This window comes from Diachasmimorpha longicaudata, chromosome 16 (assembly GCF_034640455.1).
Source record: "Diachasmimorpha longicaudata isolate KC_UGA_2023 chromosome 16, iyDiaLong2, whole genome shotgun sequence".
In the NCBI taxonomy this organism is placed as follows: Eukaryota; Metazoa; Arthropoda; class Insecta; order Hymenoptera; family Braconidae; genus Diachasmimorpha; species Diachasmimorpha longicaudata.
In genome coordinates, this window is record NC_087240.1 from 4,844,518 (window position 1) to 4,864,600 (window position 20,083).

General features: G+C 36.5%; 1 protein-coding gene across 7 annotated transcripts in view; it reads left to right on the forward strand.

The window, feature by feature from the left end:
- Positions 1-20,083, forward strand: part of LOC135170118 (maternal protein pumilio-like) — a 56,521-nt gene that overhangs the window by 24,096 nt on the left and 12,342 nt on the right. For all 7 annotated transcript variants that reach the window (XM_064135643.1, XM_064135644.1, XM_064135645.1 and 4 more), the window contains one exon: positions 19,543-19,908. In XM_064135643.1, the coding sequence (XP_063991713.1) occupies positions 19,543-19,908 (366 nt within the window). The remainder of the gene's footprint in view (positions 1-19,542; positions 19,909-20,083) is intronic.

The following is a 20,083-nucleotide window of genomic DNA, read 5'->3' on the forward strand; positions in this document are numbered from 1 at the left end:
CTGAATGTCCTCAGAGTCAAATGTTCCCACAATTTCCGCGAGGGGTTCCATTATCTTAGAGGGTTGAGGTTTTAAAAAAATATTTCTGATAGAATTTCAAAAAATTATTTTAAAAAATGGGAATTGAGAATTGTAATTGAATTATTGGACCATAAAAACGATAAATTTGAAAAAAGGGGACTCTCCACAGTCGAATGGTCCAATTAATTTTGCCATGAAATTTCTGTAATATAATTAAAGCTATTAATCATCAAGAAAACTACTGGGTCGTGCAATTAGTCTTCCAAATATATTTTTTCTAATGATGAATCTTCAAAAGACAATAGAATACCCAAATTAAACTTTTATCATTTCCCAAAAATACATATAAAATAAACTGCACAACCCCATCACCCACCCATTCACGAAAAGCCATTTATCATCCCTTCGCCATAACTTCTCCATCACAAACTTAATTTACCACTACAAATTACCCCCGAAATATCCAAAACTTTGAATAACTCGAGATATCCCACGGAATAACAAAAGGAATGATTTCAAATTTAATACCTTTCAGAACTTCAGACAGATAACGAAGGGATTTTTAAACTCTCCAAGTTTTCTTTATTCTCATTTCTGTTCTGTCCTGTTCTTTGAATTTTCAAGGGATTCCTCAGTGCAGGGGGGTGGTTGGGGGGTGCTTCTAGTGGCTAAAAAAAAAAATTCACGGGGGTTGGAAGAAATAAAACGAGGGTGGACTAAAGGGTAAAGTGAGCCGACGCGAGACGATATTTAGAGGGCACAGGAGAGGGGGGTTGAGGGAGGGAAAGGAGTTTGTACGCGTCACGGCGCGTCACTCAAACCGCTACCGCGCGGCGGTTTAAAGGTAGAGGGGCGGTTGGTGGGGGGGGTGGGATCGACGAGTCATGGAGTGTTGTACCGTCTCGAGACCTCAGGACAGTTAGTCCACGACACGGCTCTACGTACAGCGGATGTGCCGGACTCGGTACAAAAAAGAATTACAAGAAATAATTTTAAAAAAAATAATAATAATAATAGCAAATGTCCCTATAACATTCGTTCGCAAAACAGAGGATATGATGGTGACATTGGATTAAGTGTTTTATTTTAAATAATTAAATCGATCAGTGGTGATTGAAAGTGCTGTCGAAGGGAAATATTTAATAATTGAATTGATAAAATTATTAATTATGCGATCAACAGTGAATTTCAAGTGATACATCATTTAATTTGTCAACAAATGGCAAATATTTTCTATTGCTGGGAAGTGATGAATATTTTTGATACACAAATTGCAATATGAATTGAAAATCAGTGAATTGAATAGATGACAAATGAATAGGGTATTGGATTAAAAAAAAAAATTTTATAAGGGTGAATTTGCAGAAAACGAATAGAATTTTTTGGTTTTCGTTCTGCTGGAGTAATGGAATTGTAAGCACGTGTTGGGATTAAATATTGTATGCGCAGGGTAGTGTGAATACATCTGTCGCGATGGGCAGTGGTATTGCTGGTGTGTGATAACAATTGTGGGTGTGATAAGTTTTTTTTTGTTTTTTATTCTGGAGGGGGAGGGGTTGGTTGAATTGATATACGATGGTGGTACTTGAGCTGGAGGCGGTTTATGCCCAGGCAGCACCACATGCAAAATTGTTGAATAAACGTTTTTTGGGGGCACATCATTGGCTGGGACCGTTGAAAGAGGCTCTTGTTGCACGACTCGCTGCTGACAAGGTAGAAATGACAAATGAATTATTTTTAATAATTATTGACAATTGCGAGAGGAAAAATTGTTTACGATTGAAATGGACAGTCATTTTTGTGGATTTATAGCAACATTGTTCACTATCAGTTTCAACATATACGAAATTTTTGAGGTATTTCCCCTGTCGATGGTTAATTAGGTAGAGAACGCTTAATTATGTAGCTATACACTGAGGTACCCTAGACGGTGAGGGGGTGGGTTAGGTGAAGGGAGACAGAGAGAACCGAGGGAAGATACGGAGTTGCATAATGTGAACACGCGCTTAGTTAACCCCACCTTTAGCAAAAGGGATAGATAGCAAAAAGGCAGAAGGGAGGGTTTTGTGTAAAGAAAAGCTTTTCCCCCGTTCCGCTGACGTCAAATGAAAATTTTCCAACGATATTCCAGTTATAAATCAAACACCAGAAATTTTAACTTACACATCCTTTGAAAAAAAAATCTGCAAAGTGAGGAATTTGTCCAGTTCATTGCTGACGAATTCCTCCCCCGAATAATTGGAATTTTTCAATTTTTTAAGATCTTTTTGTGTCTTGATTGCACCATTGCCACCCCAGGTTATTGCTTGATCAGGTTAAATGTTTATTGAAAATAGCTGCTTGTAAATTTGTTAATAATAAATTCAATACCTCATTTTGAAAAAAAATCCTGGGAGCGATAGTCAGTTCAATTCAAGAGAAAATAATTATCAAAATTAATTTCTCATGGAAAAGTCTCAGGATATTTCGACTCAAACCCATTAGTTCCCATCTGCTCAATAATATAAATCAATTATCATTAAGAATATAGTGGAGAACAAGTTTATCAGTCAAAAATTGATCGTCCCGGCACTTTTTGAAATTTATCCCTCGATCCGAGAGACGGGAAAATTCAATTAACGCGTTCAACTGCTGCTCGTCAGTTTCTACCAGTTGTGCAGACCTAAGCGTCATGCATAGCCCTCTCTACCCAACCGTTTACCTCCGCAAGTTCAGCTCGAGAGAGCATTTAATCTCAAAATAATGTCAACCCACTCTCAACCCTCGTACGTACCACACACACTGGAATGCCTTTTCCCTATTTTTCTATTTATCCGTCTTGGAAATTTCAAAAATCCCTGCGTCATCTGAGGTAGAGGCAAAGGAAATGTCGAGGCACTCAATTATTAACGTAGCATTAATACACTAATTAGCAGTGAAAATGGTGGGATATTACGGCGGGTGAAGGGGGGGGGGATTCTACTCCGGCGATTGACGGCGCCTTTGAGTAACTCATTTAGTTCGTTTAATTTGTAGAAAATCATCGTGACTATGGATTTCAGGGCATTTACGTTATAGATAATCTCACATCGAATTTTCTGGGGGAGGAAAGTTCGAAATATTGTACCATTGTTGGATATAAAAATTCAGAATATATTTGTTATGTTATATTTTTTAATACGCAATAAAATGAATAGGGAGAGGGTGATTTTTGCGGGGGAAACACGTCATGTTTTACTGATTGTAAAGTTTATTATATATTCAATGAAGGTAACTTCTTTGAGGTGGACGTTATCATTTCTCAAACGTTCATTAACATTTTTCAAAAGATCAGCAAAATTTTCAGCTGACCCTGTGAATAAATCTCACCTTGTATGTGTATGAGTGCACTATTAAATTTAATCAGCGCGAATTTATCGCCCAATTATAGATGGTGGCCCTTGCAATTATCCCCACCCTTGATTTTAGACGATGGAAGGTGAATGGAAGGGGGTAGTGTGGGGTATTATAACGTGCAAAGATGTTTGGGACTCTTCGGGGCAAATATTATAGCCAACAAAGGAATAAAAAAAGTATTTTGGGTGAGGAACATAAACATATTTTTCTTGGCTCTTATTCACGAGTTCATGTTTACGTTGAGGAATTTCAAATTATGTATTTATGGTGATGCATGCGTGATGTACAGATGAAAAAATGAAAAAAATATAATTTCGGGAATAAAAATATTTGAAAAAAAAATTTAATTGAAAATACAGCAGGAAAATACGTGAATGGTCCTCTCCTTAATTGAATTTAATTTGAAAAATTGGGTAGATTATTTCGTTGATTTTTTCACACGGTAATGTGGAGTTGGCAATTATTTTTGAGTAAGCGGTGAATTTCTTCCCATTTGGTGAAACCCCTGGGGATGTCTTCAATCACTCTACGTCGTTCTCCAATTTTTTTTACCATCTCATGCGTAATATTAATCTCAACGGGATTATAAGTCAGGATGACTCGTATTGCGATCACTGGAACCCGATCAGTGAAATAAGTCGAGGTGTATCAGTTATACAGGATCTCTTGATTCAACTTAAAATTTTGCTACCTCCTCTCCTCGTTCTCCTCCTCCTCCCCCTCCCCCCACCTCTTTACAACCCGTCTGTTGAAAGTGATTATTATCCTGTGATGGTTTCGCATGATTTATGTGAAATATGATTGTGTTGGAATTTTCACAGTCGAAATTGTTTAAAAAAATATTTTTTCCTCAATTCTAACGAATGGAAACATCAGTTTTGAATTTAGTTTCTTTAGTTTTTCTGAAAATGAAGTTGAAAACTTCATTTGAAGTTTTTCAAGTTTCATCATTTGTCCAATAAAAAAATGTTGATGGAAATTTTATCCCCATTTTCTCGGAATATTGTAAGAACTTTACCTGTCTTGTCGCGGTGAGAACATCTTTTTGTTCAGAATTTTCTGGTTTTCCTGGATGATCAATGTATCTCTGAAAGAGACCACCGAGACAATGGGTATTGGGTTAGCTATATAGTAGTACCATAGAAAATGAAACACTAACAGAGTATAACACTGTGACTGACGGTACTCTGATGGTATAATGTCCATTTGCTTGTAGCCAAACAGGAATTGTCCTGTCAAAACTCAACAGTAAACTTCTCCTTTTTCATTTCATGACAGAAAAACTTTTCTCACTGAAGATAAAACCTATTGATTGATAACTTTAACTTCACTCGGTTATTATTGATTCATTGATTCTTTACTGGTGAATATATCACACGTTATAGGAATATTCAATACCTTGTTTTATGAGGAAATTATTGAAATAGGTCCTTTAAGGTACAAGAAACTCAATATTCCCAAGTTTTATCTGATTTAATTAATAAAAAAAAATTATTCAAGTCGTTGAATAATTTTTCACGCGGAATTCAAGTCAATTAAGTTCAAGGAGATGCTCAACTTCTTTGATACGATAAAAAATTAGAAAAAAAATTATAATTAGGAAAAATAATGATGGAGTTAATTTAATTTGAAAAAATATGGATTTTGTGGAAAATTTAATTTAAATGACGTTAAATATTTATATTTAAATAAATTCTCGCGTAATTTAATTGATATTTTGGTTATTGAGGTTCGTTTTGGTTATTCAATTCGTACTGTGGCTCAATCAATCATTCCTCTGTTCATTTATTTGTGAATCTGATCCCAATGGTGTTGACATAAAAACCATGTAATATAATTTTTGTTAACTCCACTGATTCAATTTATCAAACCGCAAAACCGATGAGAGATTGCTTTGTGGGTATACAGCATTGTTTAAGGTCACTTGAAAAGTGCGGACTTGTTACTCCGCAATTAATCATTTTTGTTGATAAAAAAATCTTTGGAAAAATCTGTTCCAAAGGGAAAGGGTTCGAGATATATTATCCAAAAGAATTACAACGAATCCACATTCAAGTCTTGGCACAGAATCGGAAGGCCTTTTGTTGTTCTTTTTACAAAAACAATGCTGACGATTTCTGTCGAATATTCAATACCAGCGATAGAGGAAACTGATATATGTTAAACATTTAGTGGAGAAAGAATAGCGCACCGATTATCGAAAGGGAAAACTGGGGCTCGACTGAGCGGATTTTTATCTTGCAGGGGTTCTCTGGAAGACCATTTTTTATACAAAAAATCGTTGGACAAGCGGTTTAGTGTCTAATAAATACTAAAAAAGTCACCAATGAGGAAATATTTAACAGTTAATAGTCTCGAATTTTTGCTCCTGACAAAAGTGGAGTAGAAATCATCGATTTCCCTGGAAATGTCATTTAAAGAGAAAGAAAATGATACTAAAACCAAATGCAATTCGTCATTTCCAAATCATTTACTCCAATGGGAGGTTCATAGAGATATTCTAATTACTTGACATAAATCAACAACATCTCTGGATCAAAAAACCCTACCTTCCAAGACTCCAATAAATTATGCCATTAAATTTTTTTTTTTTTTTTTGGAAATCCGCAGAGCGCAGTTCTCTTGGGACATACCTTAAGGCATTTTGAATCGTTAGAAAACGTCATCTCATATCATCATTTTATTCTGAATCCATCCTCCGATTTAGGCGATATCCCGGAATTCCCCCTAGAATTCCCTGAAACCACCATTAAATTCCTCGTTCCTCCCCCTTGAAAAAAAAAAAAAATGTCGAATAACGAAACAAGTTTCATAAACGTCAATGTAGCGATGCACACCCTGGAAAAGTTTGTAAAACGAGAAGGAGAATAACATTCACGTACAGCAAACACGATTCTATTCCTTACTATGATGCCACCACGCTGGGGCATTCAGGGCCTTAAAAGCTACGTTGAATATACGTTTAACCATTGGCTGTGGGGTGGTGGAGGAGGGGAGGGGAGGGTTTTTCTAAGCTGAAAAGGAAGAAGATACTGTGAGACAGCGCAGAATATCTCGTATACACACATCCCCTTTACGACTCCAGTCACGCGACCAAACTCGCGATGTCTATAACTGTTTCTTTGGACTATAAAACACTCAAAGACGACCGCAAAACGCTCTTCAAACGTTTTTCTTTTCCACTGTACTGTCTCTAACTTGTTATTGTTGCAGACATTAGGGATGACCTTGTTTCCATGCTGTTAGAAATGGTTTTTTTTTTGGGGGGAGGGGTGGGTGGGGAGGTTGGAGATATAATTGAGTGAGTCAAGTCGACTTCATGTTCTGCATAGGTTTGGTGTCGCCAGTCTGGTGTCTCCATCGAGGAATCAGAGATGTTAATTAATTTATCACTTGATGGCTCTTCTTGGGGATTTTTTTTTTTAGTTCATTATTTGGCTCCTCATTTTTGAATTAATATAACTGGGGGTAATATCAAGTGTCATCCCTGAAGATTTATGTGGGTGTAATTTTTATATTTATTTATTGGAAAATGCGAATTTGAATTAGTCAGTAATTTTTTTTTTACTCTGTAAATGGTCGTCGGTTCGTGGGATTGATTTTAATTGTTTCAGTCCGGGGGAAGATTTTTATTAACGGAATTTATTGGAAATCAGAATATCGAGTTTGAATTTATTTAGTGAAGATTCAATATTGATAACCCGGTGAAAATTGCTTTTAGGAAAAATATTCCCCACAAATTTCACAATTGTTTTTCAATTAATCCCGTTCGTTTTTTCATATTTCTGGAGCTGGCAGAAATATTACTCTACATTCGTTTCAATCTCCGTTCCGATAATTACAAAAATGAATGGGGAATTCGATCAATCGTTTAGCTTGAAGCGGATGAATCTAGATATGTCCATAACAAGGGTCAGTTATAAAAATCCATACATGAAAAAATAATTCAAAAAAATCGGCGGATATCACAGGAAAAAAATTCTAGTGTCCAGAAGCACTTGCTAATTTCAAGTGAAAAAATATTTTGATCAAATGGTGAATTCACAAATAAAAAACCGTTTAGTTCTGTTTGGAAATGAAAATCATTTCGACGAGTTTTCTTCTCATGAATAATTAAACATCAATTCAACATTAATGCTGACGAGCCATTGAAAGACGAGGAGAAGCAATAGCTATTAACTCCTCAAGAATTAAAATGTTAAAAGCAGAGATTACTGAGGATTAACATTTTTTTCTCTGATTTTTTGGAAAATTTAGAGCATAAGCTCCAGTTATTTAACTGTTATAGACCACATGATCTTCCCCAGGTTTTACTGACATTCTTGTGGACGTTCTCCCCCCAAATTCCTCCATTTTCGATTACCTCTTTTCAAATTATAATGAAGGAAACTAAGTAAAGTCCACTAGACCAATACCAACTGTCGATTTAACGACTTTATTTATCAATTTTTTTAAATTCTTGTATTTGACCATTCAAGACCCCAAAATTCGAAAATGGTATTTAAATAAAAATATAAATTTAACTACTGGGGCTCTTTGGAATTACTATCCATTTAGGGTATGCCCTAAATATCCATTTTATCCTAAATTAGAAGCTTTAGTTGATTTATGGAAAATTCATTAGAAGGAAAAAATTATCTAAGATTTTAAATTATCCCTCCAATCAATAATTCACATACAGACAGAAGTTGTGATGCAAATCTTTTTGGTTCTATCATTAAAATTTAAATAAATAGCTTTCCAAGGAAAATAACAATGTAACTCGGGCTCTCTCACGGGGTATAATTCCCACTCGGATATATACTTGAGACTAGACGTCCTCCCATCACTGATGCGGGACTCTGGGAGTGTGACAGCATCGTAAGGACAGAGACAGGATTGTTCGCTATGTAATTGCGAGTACTGGAAATGTCTCTTATTACAGCACAGTCTCCCGTTACCTCTGAATGGACTTGTCTTTGATTCTCTCACTGGTCTTCACCCGAATAACAAGTGAATTCTCAGCGTATCAAGAACTTATTACCTCCCTCACATCAATTATCCGAAGATAATTGTCAAATTCACGAGTGAAGTGGTACGAGGGACAGCACAAAACCTGATATTGACTTGAAAAAATTTTTTTAGATATTTTTCCGCTAGAGAAAGATAAACAAAAATTTTTCCCAATTTTTGTAGAAAATTCTCGTTTCAGTTATCAATATTTTTATCACTCGCAGTTTGTTCTCCTCCAGGAGGTGACGACCCGGGTGATGATGAAGATATTGAGTCGATAATTTATTTGAAAAGTATCGGCGAAATAATTTTAATAAAATATCTCAATCTGATTGAAGAAAATCGTTTGGTTAATTGGTAGAAATTGATAACAGTTTTTTTCGCTCATTAATTCATGGAAAAACTTGATTTTTGAAGTCGACGATAGGATCTAAGCAACAGGCGGTGGCACTGAGAAAAAAAAAATCGCTGCGCTTCGCAGATTGCGTCGACGATCTCCACGTTATCGCTCGCCCACTTCCGTTCACTATATTGTTTTTTTTTTTGTTCCCCCCCTTCCATCCCACACTCAGTTCTTCCTTTCTTTCTCGAGACTTATTTTTTTCTCCAGTTTTTCACCTCAACTCCGCATTAAATTTTCACTCACACAACTGTCTTCTTGAGCCACTTTATCGAGTCCCTTCTCGGTTATTTCACAGGGTATTTCATAGAGGAAACGGAAGTACGACGGGAGTACAAGGAAAACGCGGGTCTTCCTCTGTCTATATCGATTCTGTCGTGATATATTGGGTCAGTGACACGATGAGTCACGAAGGACCAAATTTTTAGTAATTGGGATTGATATATCCCGAGGATAACTCCCTTCGTAGGAGGGAATTTCATGGTATGTGTTTGTGAAGGCTCTCGAAGAGGTCTGGAAACAATTGTTTTGTTGTTTTATTCTTTTTTTCACATCATTCGTGAACAACAAAGTGGTGGCCATTTGTTGTCTGTCGAACTAAATATGAAACAAGGCGTCAAAGATAGTAAAACTAATGGGTAAATGATTAATGAACTCATGAAAAAAGTTTTTTTTTTTTTCATCGTCACTGTGATCCTCGTAGACCCACCAACACTAATCCACAGTGGGGCGTGTTCGTATAATATTACACGCCCTCTAATTGAAGCGGTTTCCAATTCCAATTTACGCCGGACGTATCTCTCCACGTTCTCGCGTTGCTCTCCGTTGCTCATCTACTGATAAAATATATGTACTGAAATATGTATTAGACTGGGCAAAGTAGCTCCACGAATACTGACAGATACTCACACGTAGCACGACAATATAAAAAACCTTTTTTTTTTTGGAAAATTCCAGGAAAAGTTGATGGAAAATATCGTTTGATGTCGACGACGTTCGGTAATTAATGTCAAAATTCAACGGAAATATCCGAGTAAATAAATCGGCTCACGACACGACTGTAATTTATTTTAGAGACTAGAGCAGGATGAGATTATTGTCCAGATGACATTTTTGATTAAGCAGTGATGCAGGATTTTGGAGTTGGGTTAATGGGGTTGGAAATTAGCAAATAAATTCAGATCCAGCGTTTGATTTATATTTTCACGTCTGGGGAGGTCAGAAAGGGTTTTTGATTTTTCATTGCACATGATTTGGATTTTTATTTCATACGAAAATCGATATACACTCGCATCATCGACATGTACACGCCATAGGTGAGGCCAATCGTTGGGAATAGAGGGAAGGCAACATCGGGGATTGGTACGAGCCATCTTCGTACTCGAGCCTCCAATTCGTGATATTCCCTTCAACGTCATGTCTTATTGCCTCTATTCCGTTCAATAATATAATAAAAATAAATGTGTTGGTGCTTCAAAATACAATTTTCCTCGTCTATTTGGGAAATGTTTCATTGAAATTTACATTTGAAATTGGAAATGAGAAAATAGGCACGAGAGCAATTCATAATTTTGGAGTTTTTGTGAATTATTTGAGTGAATCCACTGACAACTAAAAAAAAAATAATCGTTTATCAAATTACTCTGCAGGAGCTGGTGAATTGTTCGAGGAACTCGAGGGAATAATTGTGGCTAGAAAATTTTGATGAATTTTCCTGTCTCAATTTGATACACGTAAATATCTCTTCACTTCCTATGAGCAATCAAAGGTTCTTTCAAAGGCCACAACATTCTCGAAAGGTCATAACACACGGGGGTTGTAAAACTGTCGTCTGTGAAGTATTTCCAACCCCTAGAATTCCCCATCCCTCACCAGAGACTTTCTCACGAGAATAATAAAATAATGAACAGGAAAATACTTCTCAAGTTGATTAATTCGACTAAAATGTCAGGACATGAAATTTTTGCCATTTTCGGGGGAGCAATAAATTGCTAAATAATCATAATCGTTACTGGATCGTCACTAATGACAGTTAATGAATCATCTGAACATATAAGCTCCAAAAGATACATTAAACCCATTTAATTAAAATCTTTACGGAACCGCCCCGACATTTTTCCTGAAAATTTCGTAATTTTTGCTGGAATCGACTGCGATAAATGACGATACTGCGGGTAGTTTCGTAATTATTACGGTATATTTCTCACCGTGTGGTTTAGCTGTCGACGTTTCAAATATTAGTCACATTAAAAAAAAATTGTGATAAATTTCAAAAAGCCGAGATTCCATTCCCATACGTCGTATATTTCAATCTGTCAGCGTTTCCGTTTTTCCCCCCTTTTTTTTTCAATTTTTCCGAGCAATCAAGTTCAACAAGGCGGATATTGTGTCGCGATTGCAAATTGATCGACATAGCGACGAGGAAGGGTAGCTGGTGTAAGCAAGCAACGAATGAAATTCTATTTACACGGATAAATGGCTATTGCAATCACATTCACAGGTTTTTCCCATGTATTTTTCAATTCTCTCATTCTTTCGTGAATAAAGTCGCGTACGTAGATGTATCTATGAGGCTTGCAATGGCATCGATGACACTGAAGCGGAATAGATGCACTTCGTCTTTTGTAGTGAGTGAAAAGAAGAAGTAGGTAGTAGGACTTTTCAAGGAGAAATCGGAGCGGTCGAGCGACTGCCGTGAAATGTTCTATGACCGACTTTTTTTTTTTCGACTTTTTCTCAACCCACTGATGTTTCTTTATCGGTGGAGGAGAGCTACGTCTACCTCGATGAAGGCACTTTCCTGTTACAGGGAGAGAAAAATTATTAATAAATTATCTCACTCTTCCGTGATCCGCCAATTAAAACAATATTTAATCAAAATTACGGATGAGACATATTTTTTTGCTGAACGTTCCACACTTTTCCTGAAAGTTCACACGGAAAGAAATTTTGGATAATGATTAGACCTCTAATCAACCAATTATTAAGTAATTTTTTAGATAAAACCAACTTTTGTCCCTCGTTTTACCCCCTCGAGGTCTAATTATTAAAAATTTTTCTATCTAGATATTCATTAAAAATACGATTCCAAAAATTTACCCAATAGTTTAAAAACAAAGACATTAATTACCAATATTTTTCTCTCGTCCTCACCCTTTTCCAGCCCTTTATTATCGTATATTCTAGAATATCCTCCCTCATCATTAAGGATCTTCATTAATCATTCACCAATGAGCACTTATTTTATCGTAATCTCCCTAGATTTTTCTCATGTAAACCGCTCTAAATTCACCCATTTACATCCCTGAATACATGTATACAAACCCAGCAGGGATAGTTGCGATATTGAACGAATATATACCCATAAACTCTCTCCTCCCTTACCCTCTTTTGCTATATAATTTACGCTAACATCCGCTAAATGTGTGCCCTGTGACAACAAAGAGACAGGCCATAGTCGGTGAGGTGGGGCGAGGGGTGAGGGAGGGGGTTGATGAGGGGCGGTATGGGATCAACACAATCTAACAGAGTAAAGGCAAACAATCCGTCAACATTGGCGCGATAACGGCCTAATAAAAGCCTGGGACGAGGGGGAGTAACAGAATGCAACAAAACTTGACTCCTTCGGGGGACGAGTCTGCGTTGTAATGGAACAAATTGGCTGTTTTGCGATGCTAGGTGGGTGGTTGATGACTTGGAACATAATGTGACACTTTGATACTTCGATTCAAACACCCGACAGGATCTTGGGGGTGTAAACCTAATAGGTTTCCTATTTCCAAGAATCAGGGGGGTGTGTTATTGTATTTCATTCTGTTTGTGGAGGGGGTGAGTAGGTGTGATGCGAAATGTGGTTAGAAATCATGGAGGGATTGACTTGAGGATATCAGAAAGATGATTGGATTTAATGGAGAAATTTTAAAAAAATTGCAAATGAAAAAAAATTAGGGAAAATTCTAGAAAAACGAGACTTTTTGGGGTTTAAATGGGGGTAACGTATGTGGAAAAATTGGGGGGTGGAGTTTATTTTATATTTGATCTTGAATTAATTTTTTAAGACGGAAAGTGAGCACTTTCCACCCTCGAGGGAAATTCCAGTGAGTTCATTTGCCAATTACTGAGAGTTTTTTTTTATTGTAGAAAATTTGAATTCAGCTGAAATATTCCAGGATTTTTCTAAACATTTTAATGTTGATTCAAGTCTGGTTAATTGATGCTCTGTATTTCCACTCGGATTCAACGACTTCTGATTCCTATGAATTGCGATGAGCCGACAATCCCTGAATCTTGTTAAACTTTGAATAACAAGATTGAAAGAAAAAAAAAGGGAGAGGACACCAGGGAAGTGATGAAAAACTTGTTTTCTATTCGCCAACCTTTATACCCAAGTTTTCCCATCAAACGTTCGCTCTGGGGAAGCTCTGAGAAATGAAAAATAAAAGTGGATAGATGGAAAATTGTTAAGCCTCGGTGAACTATTATTGAGGTGGAAGGGAGGAAAATGCCCGAGACGGACACGCTTTCCCCATCTCCACTCGTAACTTGTCACTCTTTTTGTCTTTTTTTAATGTCTACGATACGATAAGAGCTTGAGATTTGCTCCGGATACGCTTTCCCGAGTCATCGAGCCTTCAGTGTACCTGATTAAGACTCATTATGAAGACGACAAATTAAGTGATGTTCTTTACAGTCTCCTATTTTTCATATTTTCTGCCCTATTTATTATCGTCTGTATTTTTCATACCTTTTATCCTCATATTACGTTAATTTGTCAGTGATGAAGGTTCATAATTCACTGTTCTTGAGCCATTCAAAATATAAAACTGCAGAACTTCATTACCAATGCAGAGCAGGAGCTTTATCACCTTCAACTTCTTGAATAATTAGCATATTTTGTGTACAAAATTATCGAATGGTTGAGTTGTTGCTAAAACATTCAAATTTATTTTTTTTAATCGTTTCGTGTATACTGGGTTAATAGCAGCATTAATATTGTATGATTGCACTTCATGGTCAGTTCTCAATCCAAGTTTTGGACTCCAGATATTCTGCTAATTTATTTGCAGTTGGATTTTCCGGAACAATCGCGAAAGAAAAATTTCCCGAGCGAAATGAGAAACAGAAACGAGAAAAAAATATCAAATTCTTTTAACAACATTTGGGATAAATCCCCTAATCAATTAACAAATTAAAATATTTTTTGATATAATGAAAGATCTGAATGAGTTGAAAAAAATTAAAATTCTCATCTTATCACTGTTTTCATATTTTCCACCATTTTTTAAAAATCCATACTGATAAACGTCAATTCATGTGAAACCATATCACCGAGTAATCGAATTATCTGCTGCGGCGAGACTTTGACATATTGCAGAGCATTTTCAATGTTGTTATTACTCTCTGAGTCGCCGGAGAAGGCCAAGGGAGTTGCGTGATAACGGCCTTTTTGTGGACACACCTTGATACCAGATACACGGTGAAAAAAAAAAAAATGGGAGAAGTTAGAAAGAAATGGATAGGATAGGTATAAGCAGATATACAGAGTGACGGAGGCTTTTAGCCAAATGACGCGGGTTTTATTATTGGATGGGCTTGCGAGGGTGCGGCTTCTCTCTTTCCCCATTTCCTCCCTTCTTCCTGCCCTCTCCTCTGTCTAATGATTCTCCTGCCTCACCCTGTGCCATTGACTGGCGCTTCAAATTGAACCCCTAACGAAAATTATTACAAATACTTTGTGAAACAAAATTCGAAGGGAATAAAAATTTAATGGGGAGAGCTGGAAGAAGGGGGTGGCCACCAGAAATCAAAGGGATGATAATTCCACTCGGTAAAAAAGGAAAGACAGGACATGAGTACAATATGAATTTTTTAATTATTTTTCAAAGATGTGTGAAACAATATTTTATGTGACATCATCTAAAAGTATTATCTGACTCGAATTATGAAGTCACTTTCGTCAGATAATATTTTTATCTTCTGGGGACGTCATATTATATTTTCAGAATTTTTTGTTATTCCTATTTTGTTGTAATACGTAAATTATTTGGGGTTTATCGTTTTTTTTTAAATGACTAGTCAATCCCTCAGTAAATTGACATTGACTCTCGTGCAAAAATTTTGTATTCAATAACTAAGCGTTGAATACGATAAATTATTGTGCAAACACCTGTGAAACAACTAGGATTAGGAATATTTCCATAAATCTGTAAATTTATCTACCGTATTTTTCATCAACAAATTCCGTTATCCGGACTTATTTCTCCAGCTTAAGTCATGAATAATGTAGTCTGCAATGCTAATCTCTCAATATATCGATATGCTCATGTAATTGATCAGACACACTCATCCTCTGGTAAATGTAAACTACCGGATTTCAACCTACCCGGTACAGCATTGGATGGAGCCCAGGAAGGTGGAGAAAAACAGATAATAGGGGGTTATTATTATTTATACGTGTGAAATAGAACATGTGACGATAGTTGGAGGTTTATTTAATTGAATTTCTGCAACTGGGGTAACGCCTAACGGTAAAAGCCATGACGGCGACCTACAGATAGCTCGACAACGGCTATTGTCCCGCTATCGGTAGATTATGTCTGTCATTTGTACCACATCCCCTTGGAAACCAGGAAAACTAGTGGCTTTCCCCATTTTCAGAATAATCTAAAGGACTTCAGGCATTTTTTATATTTACAATTGTTTGTTTTTTCGGAGCCCTCGAACACCTTTGGAAATATCTCTAGGATATTTTGGTGAATATATTTTTTATTAAAAAGAAATTTTATTAATTAGAATCATTTTTTTTTAATTCATAAATGGTCGAGATCCTCTTCGGGGAATTTCGAGGAATTTTTTATCTGTATTTTCTTCTTGACTGAACAACTCCTCTTGGGGGGCACGTTGTAACATGCTCCAGTGCTACATAATTAATATTATTATTATAATATTAAAAATGCGATAGTGTATCTTTCATGGTCAGCGATGGTCCCGGCGAGGGTTTGTGTATCGGACCCACTCGAAAAAACCGGTTCCTCAAGATGTATTACACTGAATATTGCGTTGATGATGCGCATACGCATTAGCAATTTTTATTTGCCAAAATACGTATTTATTTTTATTCAGTTTTCTTAGATTAAACGAGATAAATTAGTCAAGTAAGCGGTCTAATTAATTTTTTAAAAGTTCTCGGATATTTTTCCAAATGGGGAGGCAGGCACTTTGTTGTGTAAATCTTTCTTAATTTCTTTAATTGTTTAATTTAATGAGGTGTTATCAAGTTAAGCCGGATATTTGATCTCCCAGACAATTGTAATTATTATGAGCAATTCCTTGAGATTGACAACTTCCGGAGTGATAATTCATAATTTTGAAATGATACGTAATTTCTGAGTCCATTCAATGAATGTTTTACGATCACTGATACTACCTGAAGTCTTATTCGGGGACACCCTGTATTTGCCTCATGAACAAGTCCCAGCCAGGTGAGTTAACGGTGTTTTTCTGTTACCGCGGTTAAGTAACGGACTCCTCCGCGGGTTTCTTCAACGTAATTTCTCATCTTCCACGGTAGAGTAGGCGAATAACCCGTGTCTATTATTATTATATAATACCATGATAATAAAAAAGAAAAACAGCTGTTGAGGAAAATTCTTTAGTCACAGAAATTCTTCAACATATTTCCATTACGCAATTTGCATCCATTACTCGTAACAGTTTCAATGAAACAAAATTAGAAATTATTTCCTTTAGTGAGAGGAAAATTGAGTAACTCATTTTTCGTTGAAATTAGATGAAAATTGTTTCTTTTTATTGACGAAAATATTTGTCGTTAAGGGTTATTTCGTCAACATTTTCGAAACCAGGGGATTGCGGAAGGAATGAGAAATCTGCAAGAGATTGAAAAATTGTTGAATAATCCAGGGACAAATTTAATAATAAATTCTTTATGGAATTCCGGTAGATTTGTCAGAAGTAATTTCCTGTTGACATTTTTTTCTATTGTTGAGAGGACTCTTGACAATTTTTTTCGATCTTCTATTCACTATCAAAGTTCCATCACTACCGTAAAATAATCAGCGATTTGTGAAGTAAAACTTTGAAGAATTTCCCGGGAAAATTGGAAAATAAATAGCCGGAAGTGATCGATGAAATCTCCCTCATAATCTTTCATTCGTAAACAAAATTAATTCTTCCAATGGACTTTTGGCCCTTGGTTTTGTACCCGTGCATACCAATGCCAGAGAAGATCAACGACCTTCTCCGTTTCCACTCGAAAAAACGAACGGTACCTCTGATTTTTTTTTTCCCTTCACGAATCACTGACTTTTCCTCGACTCTTTCACGTCTCGTGAGATTTTTTTTTACTCAAACCAAGTCTGTCTCCTACGCATGAACCTTATTTTTTTCTCTCTTAGGTAATCAATAGCTGTAGACGATACACACTCATGTTCTTTACGGCGGACGGATTAAATACAGATCGTGTCGAGCGGTATCTGTGTCATTCGAGACTGTTCAGGATTTTGCAAAAATAAAACGAGAGATAAAAAAATGAAAATCCTCTTGTACTCTTTACGTAATTAAGCCGGAGATTATCGTGGATTGTGCGAAATTTTTTGGGCTTCATGTGTTACCTGATAAAATGATACTCGATAAATTACATTGAACAAAGGCCAATAATAATTTAATAATACTGCAAATAAATTTTAAACGAGCTTATCGAATGCTGGGATATCATGTCATCATCTCATCAATAATTTTCTTTAGATGAAACACTGGTTTATGCATTTTGCAATTTTTTGTAAAAAATGTACAATTTTTTCTAACGAATGTAGACTAAAGGTTAAAGTATGTATGCGATGTTAAATCCTCTTTCTTCTTTAAGGCATGTACTATTCTATGAAGTTCTGTGACCGACATTGACCATCGTGTCATGAGAAAAGACGGTGCAACAACCAGAAACAGGATATAAACCGACGCCCGAGGCATTTTTGTAGGTTTCCGAGAATTTTCAATATTCCAACACATCGGCACTGTCTGAGTGCAGGGTAAAAGGTCGACATGACTCAAGAATTTCCTTGAACACTTAACATTCGATTAAATCCACGATTAATTGATGAACCTGGATATTTTCATGATTGACGAGGCTATAAATTTTCATAATTAATCGATTATCGTTTTTGTCAAGTGCAGATTCTCATACGAAACAAAGATCTAATTGTCTTGATCTTTATTCATAAAATTTCATTAGTAACACTCGTAACAGACCGGGGGATTGAAAAATAAGTTGGAAGAAGGGAGAGGAATATTCAATTGCGAATTATTATTCTTCTTTTTATTGGCAAAGGGCCTGTCGATGCGATTAGAAATTAGATAATAAAATTTATATCTTGAAAACTTGTGGATTATCACAAAAATCTTTAGGCTTTAGTACATTATCGCCCCTAGAACCCTCCACTTCCGGGATAATTACTCAATCACGATGCCATTTTCTAGCCAACGGATTCTCAAAATTAATCCCAAAAAAACATTTTGATGAAAAACTCCAGAACAAGATTAGGAGAAGAAATGATGTAAGAATTGTTTCACATTCGTGGGAAATAAGTTTCCGTCTAATTCCACATCTCAACAATTCGAAATGAATATCTGATTTGCCTCTAGGGTCGATACCCGAAACGCATCGTTGATCTTGAGGGTCTGGACATAACTTAGTCACGACTCGGTGAGTTTCACCATCTTACGTATGAACATAAAGATTACGTTGTATTAAAGCCAATGTCATGTAAGTTATTCCATATACATATCTGTATATATGTACCGTCATCATCACCAATGGTAAACTTGCGAATGAGGCGGTGATTAAAGTCTATATTCGGTCGTACATATTCCGCCATTCTTGAACGGTCGCGACCCAATCCAAGGCCGTGACGAAACATGCCTATGGCTGTTGGTGGATGAAATGACCTCGAGAGTACCGTCACACTGTCTGCAAGTGCCTGTTAATGAAACCGATAATTTATTGCTTGTTTTTTCCTTCCTCTTTAAGTTGACGGATTTTAATTCGGCTAATGTATTCGACCATTGTAGAGTTAAATTATTCGGTCACTTTCATTAATTTCAGATTCAGTCTGACTCTGGATCTGAATGATTAAAAAATGAGCAAATCAAAAATTACTCTAATGCAAATTCCATGAGGACGTTTTCTCTTCAGTAGCTGCGAAATTTTTGTTTTTTTTTTTTTCCTTTGAAAATGCTGATAAGCACTTTGTAATTTGGCTGGATACAGCACACGTTAACTGGTGTCCAAACGACCCTGGTTCACCGAACTCAATTCTACCGTTACTGGTCAATTAAAGTGCCCCGAGTTACCGTAGAACACTGACTCAGTTGAGTAAAACGGCAAAAGAAGCTACCCAACTACATGTCCGGTGAATGTCCGCATTAAAGGTCACTGACCTCGTCTGAGATACCATGAAAATATTAATTAAATCCCAATTGTAATCAAGAGTCTTTATCATCTCCCTCGGCGATCAATTTCAACCCCTAAATAATATAAGTGAGGGGTTATTGACTTTCTTCCCTGACTCTATCGCCCCGGAAAATGGTAAAGAGTCTCTTCCTCTCCGTACCAGCTGATCTCTTGTCTTCAATAGGTGTGTCCATTCTTAATCCAAAGAAATGGATATTTAGAAAAATTCCAAACCTTCTATGTCCCCCCGAATTGTAATTAATTCCCATTCTTCACTTTTCTATTTCAGCAATTGTTCAGGAGCCAACCGCAAGCTGCAACACCCCAACAACTCCAGATACTTCAGCAACAACAGCAACAACAATATTTAGCAGCATCCCAAGCATCACAGACCCAACAACAACAGCAACAACAAAATTTCCCGACAGCTCCTTACACTGTTATCAGCGGACAAGAGCCTTACGTTGGTGCACTCATCACTGGTGCTCCACCAGTGGTACCCCAGTATTATGGCGTTGGTCCATGGGTTTATCCAGCTGGACTACTACCACAGGCACCACCACAAGCAGCAGCACCACCACCCAGGAGACCACTTACACCGTCCTCTGCAGCAGCAGCTGCCGCACAAGACAGTGCTAACAATCTTGCACAAACGGTACGATAATTTTATTATGAATTTTCGATTTACAACTTATCATTTGGCTCTTCATGAATCTCAGTGATTCCACTACCCTCTGGGAAGCTTGTTAATATTTTATATTCAATGTGAACTGAATATTGTTTGGATCAGAATTATAAAGTTTATAAATTTGGTCTTCATAAGGTGTATA